At 32.5% G+C, this 10,031-nt stretch overlaps 1 protein-coding gene across 1 annotated transcript; it reads left to right on the forward strand.

Moving 5' to 3' along the window:
- Positions 1-5: 5 nt before the first annotated feature.
- On the forward strand, positions 6-3,098 carry LOC119609696 (multiple epidermal growth factor-like domains protein 6; the record flags this gene model as incomplete). Its single annotated transcript, XM_037964571.1, has 5 exons — positions 6-1,212; positions 1,352-2,100; positions 2,165-2,267; positions 2,326-2,657; positions 2,846-3,098. Coding segments are annotated over 5 exons (2,499 nt in total), but the record flags the coding sequence as incomplete, so codon positions are not given.
- Positions 3,099-10,031: the final 6,933 nt, after the last annotated feature.

Raw genomic sequence — 10,031 nt, forward strand, 5'->3', positions numbered from 1 at the left:
TCACTAACGGCGGTTGTGATCATATATGTCATAATAGCGCTGGCAGTTATGCCTGTTCATGTCGCACTGGTTTCATACTTTCATCCAATGGTCATACTTGCCTCGACATCGATGAATGTTTCGATGGTCTGGCGAATTGTAGTTCTATTTGTGTAAATCTTCTAGGTTCTTATGCTTGTACCTGTGAGGCTGGTTTTGAGTTGGCTGACGATCAAAAGACTTGCTTGGATGTGGACGAATGTGCCTTGGGACGTCACGACTGTTCTCATGAGTGTGTTAATGTAGATGGCGGCTTCCAGTGTACCTGTCCTCAGGGTTACTATTTGGGAGAGACCCGTTCCGTGTGTCTCGATATAGATGAATGTATTGTAACAGATCATGGTTGCAGTCATAACTGTTACAACACCCAGGGTTCTTATATTTGTGCATGTCCCGATGGTTTTACTCTCTCGGCAGATGGTAAAAAATGTTTAGGTGGTCGTTGCGATACAGACAATGGTGGCTGTTCCCACTTGTGTGATCCAGAAAAGGGCTGCGCCTGTCCTCTAGGTTGGACTTTGGGAGCTGATGGAAAAACTTGTGAAGATATTGACGAATGTTTAGATCAAAATGGCTATTGTCTGCATAAATGCCACAATACTCTTGGCTCCTTCGAATGTCGTTGCCCTGATGGTTCTAAACCTGCCCATGGTGAAGACGCTTGTCCTATAACTTGTCCCGCTGGTTTCACCTTTAGCCGTGATGATCCCTCCAAGTGTGAGGATATCGATGAATGTTCCCTGCCGGGTGTTTGTCAATATGATTGCCGTAATACTAATGGTTCCTATGAGTGTCTCTGCCCCAGTGGTTATAGGCTGGAGAATGGACGTGAGTGTGTAGATATCGATGAGTGTTTGGAAAATAATGGCGGCTGTTTGGGAGGTTCCTGCATCAATCACAATGGTGGTTTTGAGTGTAAATGCCCCTTGGGTTATAGCTTGGCTAACGATAGAAAAACTTGTGAAAAGCGTGTAGAATCCCGTGACCAATGTCAGCCTTTTGAGGCGCCAGCAAATGGAGAAATCCACTGCACCAAATATCGTCACAAGAAGAAACGTTTCTATAACACCAAATGTAAGGTATGGTGCAATCAAGGTTATCGTCTAGAAGGACCCAGTCATAGGCATTGTAATGCATCCGGCCAGTGGGATGATCATGAGAATAAATGTTTGCGTAAGTTTTTATTTTGGAATTTTCAGTTCGTTTATGAACACTCTTGTTGTGTTTATTGGCAGTTATATTTACCTTTAGCCACATAAATTGAATGTTTTTTTATCTCACCTTCCATCTAAATTTTTTTCTAATATTGCAGCAATTGTATGCCCACGTATTCCAACGCCAAGAAATGGTGTCATGTTGCCGCAATCATGTTCTTTGGGTTCAACTTATATGGGCGAACAGTGTCGCCTTAAGTGTAACGTTGGCTTTATGCCAGTAGGAAAATCAGTAGCTGTCTGCACCTCACAAATGAAATGGTCCTATGAGGGTACATTTGAGTGTGTGCCAATGCATATCGACACACGACTAGATGGCACAAATGATTTTACACCTTCCTTTATGCCAACGCTACACAAACAACCATTGCCCAGCATACAGACTACGTACCAAACACGTCCTTTGCCCAATTTAGCCTGGAAGCCACCCACATTTGGAGGTGCAGGTGCTGGAACTGGTGTTCAAAGACCATATATTAAGTGTCCTCGTAACACCACCGTATTTTTGGCCAATGGTGAACGTACTACCCATATTATCTTAGAGAAACCTGTTACCAATTTGGATTACCGTTACATTGAATCATCTCCTGCTTGGACTCGCGATTTGCAAGCTCATTTAGGACCTGGCAGCTATAATGTCGTATTCCGTGGTCATGATCCTATTACTGGTAGAAAAGCTCGTTGTAAGACTGTTATAAATGTAAGACATGCCGAAGGACCAAAAATTGTTTTCTGCACATCATCATTTGAGGTGCAATTGGCTGAAAATCAGGCTTATCGCTCCGTAGTATGGGAAGAGCCCCGATTCGAAAGCAAATATGGCTTAAAGAAAATCTACAAATCCAGGGTATTTATTATAAAATCAAGATAGTAATTAATTTGGTTAATATTACTTAATATCTAATATACAGATTCCTGGTGAATTATTTGGTATGGGAGTCCACACTGTCTTTTACGAGGCCACCAATGATGATGGTTTAACTGCCAAATGTGAATTTAAAATCAATGTTAAAGGTATTTCAAATTATCAATTTTCCTTTGGCCTTAAATAAATATTGTAAATCTTTTACAGAAGCTCATCCCTCTAAAAAACTACCTATGCCTTCCATCAATCTCACCCCCAATAAAGCCGACTCTTCTTCAAGTGTTAGCAATAACTTAAAGTACACCAGTGGCTTACATCCAGTTAACATGGTTTCACCACCGGTATCGCACACCGTTATGGCCCCTGTTACTCACACCGCCATGTCACCAGTTGGACATAATGCCATGTCACCTGTTACCCACAACGCCATGTCACCTGTTTCTCATCCTTCCATGATAAAAGCTCAACTTTTGCCTGGCCATGAATCGTTTATAATTTGCCCTGGCCAAAAACCTGTTAAGGTTACACATGCCCAATCTGTAAGTTATTATTATCCCGACTGGCTGATACATATACGCTTCAACAAAAAAATGCTTTACCAGCCTTTAGCTCAAAATAAATGACATTCCATTGCTTGGATTTCTTTGTGCTGCTTTACATTTTTGCTCAAACTTGAAATCGTGATTTTTTTTAAATTTTATCTTTAAACTTAATTCAATTTTAACAGGTCGATTTGCCACCCAATTGTTACTTGAAGAATGTACGTCTCAATCCCTTCCGCCAGTTTATGTCTCAACGCCTTATGCCTAGACTTTGGAACTCTTATTATTTTTAATATTGTCTTAAGAAACGATTAAACTTTTTTTATTTTCATAATATTTGTATATTTACTAGCAGTTAATATAAGTTTCCAATTTGTATTTTTTGTAAAGATCCATTAAGAGAATTTGCATTTGTAAATTATAAGATTTTTCTAATAATAGAATTGCGTTTTATTAATGTTTATTAAACTTAACGAATAGGTGAGTACTAATTATTTTATGGTGTATTGCAATCGGTCTCACGTTTGATCCTAGCTCATAATGCATAACAGGCTTCAAAATATCTGTACATCGACAAATTTCGATATCGGAAAGATTTTGAGCATGAACGATCACTGCTTTAAGTATCATGTGGATTAATGGTTAGGTCCATTAAAGGGCCTTTTATGAAAATCCCTCTCATATTTATATTATTTTCGATATATGACGGGACAATACAATGAACGGATCAATTCATTGCCAAATTCAGTGTAGATTGGAAGCTTGTGTTTCTATGCAATTACTTCGTATTAATTAATAACTAACTACTAACTACTACTAACTAACTAACTACTAACTAACTAACTAACTAACTAACTAACTAACTAACTAACTAACTAACTAACTAACTAACTAACTAACTAACTAACTACTAACTAACTAACTAACTAACTAACTAACTAACTAACTAACTAACTAACTAACTAACTAACTAACTAACTAACTAACTAACTACTAACTAACTAACTAACTAACTAACTAACTAACTAACTAACTAACTAACTAACTAACTAACTAACTAACTAACTACTAACTAACTAACTAACTAACTAACTAACTAACTAACTAACTACTAACTAACTAACTAACTAACTAACTAACTAACTAACTAACTAACTAACTAACTAACTAACTAACTAACTAACTAACTAACTAACTAACTAACTAACTAACTACTAACTAACTAACTAACTAACTAACTAACTACTAACTAACTAACTAACTAACTAACTAACTAACTAACTAACTAACTAACTAACTAACTAACTAACTAACTAACTAACTAACTAACTAACTAACTAACTAACTAACTAACTAACTAACTAACTAACTAACTAACTAACTAACTAACTAACTAACTAACTAACTAACTAACTACTAACTAACTAACTAACTAACTAACTAACTAACTAACTAACTAACTACTAACTAACTAACTAACTAACTAACTAACTAACTAACTAACTAACTAACTAACTAACTAACTAACTAACTAACTAACTAACTAACTAACTAACTAACTAACTAACTAACTAACTAACTAACTAACTAACTAACTAACTAACTAACTAACTAACTACTAACTACTACTAACTAACTACTAACTAACTAACTAACTACTAACTAACTAACTAATACTAACTAACTAACTAACTAACTAACTAACTAACTAACTAACTAACTAACTAACTAACTAACTAACTAACTACTAACTAACTAACTAACTAACTACTAACTAACTAACTAACTACTAACTAACTAACTAACTAACTAACTAACTAACTAACTAACTACTAACTAACTAACTAACTAACTAACTAACTAACTAACTAACTAACTAACTAACTAACTAACTAACTAACTAACTAACTAACTAACTAACTAACTACTAACTAACTAACTAACTAACTAACTAACTAACTAACTAACTACTAACTAACTACTAACTAACTAACTAACTAACTAACTAACTAACTAACTAACTAACTAACTAACTAACTAACTACTAACTAACTAACTAACTAACTAACTAACTACTAACTAACTAACTAACTAACTAACTAACTAACTAACTAACTAACTAACTAACTAACTAACTAACTAACTAACTAACTAAATAACTAACTAACTAACTAACGAACTAACTAACTAAACTATTATTTAAAAGAGAAAACTAAGTTTAAATAGGCGATTGTGTCAAATTTAATGGAAAGCCTAAAAGGCACATTGCGAGACTTTTGAACGATTACGTGAAAACCCTATTATTATAAGATTTCTTCTTTAGAGTTATTGAATGGAAAGTTATTCAGAATCTTTGAAACATTTGACAAGAGTTCGAAGTGGTTTACGTGAGTACCTGCCGTGTTGGCCTTATTTCAAGGTGGAACTTTTTCAACCACAGGATGAGCTTATTGGACGATTCACCATCACGCCATTGTGCTTCTTACATGCTGGCGGCAATTTTTGTTCGTGGTTCTGCAGATCCATGTACAATCACTTGTTCTTTATCACAGAGAGCACACTGTGGTAAATCTGGTAAAGAAAATTTAATGGTAACCCAGCACACTTCTTATTCATTCGACACACTCATAGAAAACTATAGCCCTAAGTTCCGTATACCCTACATCAGTCATGGGCAAACACATACCACCATGTGTATATTTGTGTGCGTTAAGCAGCAGAGAGATGACTGCACGTTATAACAAAATGGTGGTACACTGAGAAAAGTTGTTTTCTATTGCAAATACTTTTTACGACGAGAAAAACTCATGAACTTTTGGGCATTTTAAACAAAAATGGAATAAAGGGAAAGAGTTTTTCATTTAAGAAAAGTAGTAGTATTTTTAAAAAGTAGTATTAAATAAAACTACTGAAATATCATTAAGAAAATCACGACTTTCTATTCGATTTCGAACTTTTAAGGGATATTACCGAGATATTAACTGAACTTAATTTAAAGTTCAACTAATCTATCCAAATCAATGTTTCCTTTATATTCCTTAATACGCAATAAGTCACCAATGTGTTGATCGGTTAACCTTTTAATTGCAACAACTTTACTTTTCTGTCATGTCCCCTAAGGTCATTTAAGGGTCCATGGCAAGTTTCATAATGCCTTTTCAAAAAAAAATAAAGCTTTTCTACATATAATTTTATAACATACGACGCATTGTGCCTCACCGTCCATGTTTTCTATAAAAAAGAAATCATTTTCCCAATTTATATCAAACATTTTGCTAGGTGTAATAAAAGAGGAAAAATCATAAGCATAAAAAAATCCGCAACGTGATCTTGCTTCTACAAAAGCTGAACAGCAACTAATTTGATTTTGATCTCTGAGATCGTAACAAAGCAACAAACAAGTGGTCATTTTAGTAAAACACAGACACACTAATACACACAAGCTTATAGTGTAGTGTGTCAACAAAGCGTCAGCAGAATTTCTTGGCCTATGCACGCGTGCATTAGAATTTCAGTTTTGCTCGTGACTGCCCTACATCCATTATGTATTATATACATTTAACACCAACTCATTTCCAACGCTTAGTCCCACAGTCACTTCTCTGTGGAGTGCAGACTTTACAGTACATCAGTCTTTTAACAGGCATTCCCTTCCTGCGAATATGGGTTTAAACCACAGCCACCACGTGCACTCCGAAGGAACCTCTTCAATAACCGGGACAAGACAAAATCTGTCCTGCGGGCTACCGATATTCGTGGTATTAGATTACTCTGGTTTGACCTCATGTCAAATCATTCTACATTTGATCATCACCAGTTTATAGTCCCGGCGAACTAGAGGTACTGGTAAGAGGTGTAACCCGGGATTGCAATAACACCAAGTTGGAGTCTTCCATCAAGGTAACATGCCCCCGTGGATATGAAATATTTGACAAATAAATGATCAAACAACTTGTATAAACTGGTTCTAATAAAATGTGATAAAAAAAACTTTTTTTCACCATAAATTTTAAGCGCCGACATATCTTTGACAGACTAATAAAATAAAATGTTAACAAACAAAAACAATTAGAAAAAATAAGTAAACACTAAAAACATGAAGATAATAATGACAACTTTAATATTTACTGATAGCTATCAGAATGCTATATAGTTTTCAATAGGAACTAAAATGCACAATACGGGTATTTCAATATAATACTTGGATGCGACATCGATATGGTGACAAATAAGAACTTGTGATTAATTTAAAAAAATTCCGAAACGAATCCAAATAACATAATTAATCAAAATAACATTTATGTATATAATGTCTAGGGGTGTGACAAAAAGTTTTTTTTTGAAAAATAATACCACTTATTTACATACATTTATACTTAATAGTAGTATGTTTTTTTTTCTATTATTTTTTAATAAAACATTATCAAATTAATAACAAATTAACAAAACAAATAAATGAATAAACAAATCTTATATTTGTATTCACATTAAATCCATAAACTTGCGATTACACATAAATGCCGCAAACAAAAATATATTCACTTTTATTCAGTCATTCTTGAACCTATTCATCCAATGATTTATGACGCCTTTAGAAAATTTCCATGTCACGATTTAAAAACAATTAAATAAATCGAGAGACGCCTTAAATAACACTTTGCTTTTAAAATACCAGTATTTAAGAAATTCTTAATAGATTAGTTCCAACTAATAATTATACTTACTTGTGCCAAAAATTATGATGTACAATATAGTAATTTACATAAATAATTTTATTAATTAATAGCCTTTATTAGCTTTATCATTCGTTTAGGAATTTTCATTTTATACAATTCTAAAAATAACTTTAATAATTTTTTATATCTCAGGTACTTTTCTTTAAATCTTAAAACATAAAAAAATAGGTTGGGTTTAACAGCCTTAATTGAATGAATGTTAAAACTTAAGGTGATAACTCTTTCAGAATTGGTCTTGAATAATTCTTGAGTAATATTTACTCTTAACTTTAAAAAATCTTCAGAGAATGAAGAAATATCAGGTGATATTTTCAACAACAGAAAATCCCCTATTCTACAAAAATCTTTATTAGATTTTGGTCATAAAAATATTTCTATAATTTGAAAAAGCTATTGTTAGACTTGTCACGTTATAGACGATCTTAAATCAATAAAATCTGTCTAAAAGGCTATATAAATCTATGAAAAGATTTATGGAGAGCAACTGAATAAAATTAAATCCGTATTTTAAAATGATATTTTGTTTTAAGTCGTAAAATTTGCAGACATTATTTGCTTTTTGGAATAATTTAAATGAGTGCAAACACATACCTAAACACATACTGTTGTAGCTTCAATATAAATATAATAATTATATTAATATAATATCGGATCTGTATTGATTGATCGGGATTTATTTTTATTATCCATATACCATTACATTTTCAAATTTTAGAATTTTAATCGGTTTATAACTATAACATAGGCCAACGACATAGGCAAACCCATATATAGTCCATATATGGGTAATGTGTGTTTAAGTGATATTCGAAAGGGGACCTTATATGGGACCGATTGCACCATGATTATGAAACGATCGTGAAAAATCTTGAAATCTTGGTAAGTTTTGTAAGGATATTATTATTTGGTAATGAGTATTGTGCTTTTAAGAAATTTTCGTAAGAGGACCTTGTATGGGAGATATGACCAATTATGGACCGATCGGAAAAACATTTACATTAACATTGCTGTATTTGACAGAAATATTTAATGGATATATTAATTTACTATTGAGTTATATGCGATTAAGTGATTTTCGGGAGGTAGCCTTGTATGGGAGCTATGACCAATTATGGACCGATCTGAAAAACATTTCACAGTAATATTTTATATCCAAGAGCAATACTTGTACCAAATTTCATATGGATAGCTTAATTTAATTAATTTAATAATGAGTTATGTGCGTTTAAGTGATTTTCGGAAGGGGACATTCAATGGGAGCTATGACCAATTTTTGCCTGATCAGAAAAAAATTTCACAGTAATATTTCTGTATACAATACTTGTACCAAATTTCATATGGATAGCTTAATTAAGTAATGAGTTATGTGCGTTTAAGTGATTTTCGGGAGGGGACGTTGTATGTCCAATTATAGACCGATCCAGAAAATTTTTCCTCTAAATGAATTCCATTGACATAAGATTTTAATTTGTTAAATTTTGTGAAAATATAAATAAACTCTTTTCCGGGAATATGTACATTTGTATGGGAGGTATATGAAATTGTGGACCGATATCGGCAATTTTCAAGAAAGCTCTCGTGTAGAAACGAATGTATGATGATTTTCATGGGATTATATTGCATAGTTTTCGTGAATATTACATCAGAATGCGTAAAAAATGCTTATATTTTTCGGAGTTGTTTTAAATTTTGAGTAGTATTTGTGTGCGTTAAAAACAACTCTAATAGGAATTGTGTCCATCCACCTAAACTTTATTATTAAAGTACTCGATGCAATTTAGCAGCAATTAATTTTTGACCGCAGGATATTCTTTGAAAATGCTCTCTCAAATAGGGACTTGGAGCTCATAATTTATATTAAATATATTAATTACTAACTGTGGTTATTATCTCTGGTAGTTGTTAATTAAAAACATATCATCCAATTTAAATAAATATGTGAATTAGTTAAACAAAAAACCTCATCTAACCAAAACCTGAACAAATTGAAAATCCCCACTTAAAGAGTAATTAACGAATAAATTTGCTGAATGGTTGAACTATATACATATATAAATTTAAATAACATAAATAAAAATTTCCAACACAGTTGTTTAAATATTGAAATATCATTGATTGACGCATATAAAGAACTATATAATACCCCAATTATAATGTTTAAATTAATATAGTTGGTCAATAATCCTCAACTATTAGCATCACCCCAGAAAATTTTGGAATATATAATTTTCTATATCTATAACTTTTTGTAAATTTAATTCATCCTAATCACTAATTACATTTACTAAAAATTATCCAACTCTTATATTTAGTAATAAATTTATGAATTTCGGGAGGTGGCCCCGTGTATGGACTCTTTTTGAATCGATACTACCAGAATTTACTAATTTATTACATTTATGATGAATTGTATTATCATGTATTGATATTAATTGGACATTTGGGTGATTTTTAGAAGAGGATATTTAACTAGGTATTGGGTCTATTGTGGACCGAGGCCTATAGAATTTAAACAATTGATTTATTTCAAAAACAAATAATGTTTGTAGAATACTATCATAATTTTTATTTTTAAAAGATTTATTGGCTATAAATTGGTTTCCTGTATGAGGGTTAGTAGAGTCATATTCATACA

Source organism: Lucilia sericata, unplaced genomic scaffold (assembly GCF_015586225.1).
Source record: "Lucilia sericata isolate MDLA Ls3-8-SP2 unplaced genomic scaffold, ASM1558622v1 Contig001040F_arrow, whole genome shotgun sequence".
NCBI classification, from domain to species: domain Eukaryota; kingdom Metazoa; phylum Arthropoda; class Insecta; order Diptera; family Calliphoridae; genus Lucilia; species Lucilia sericata.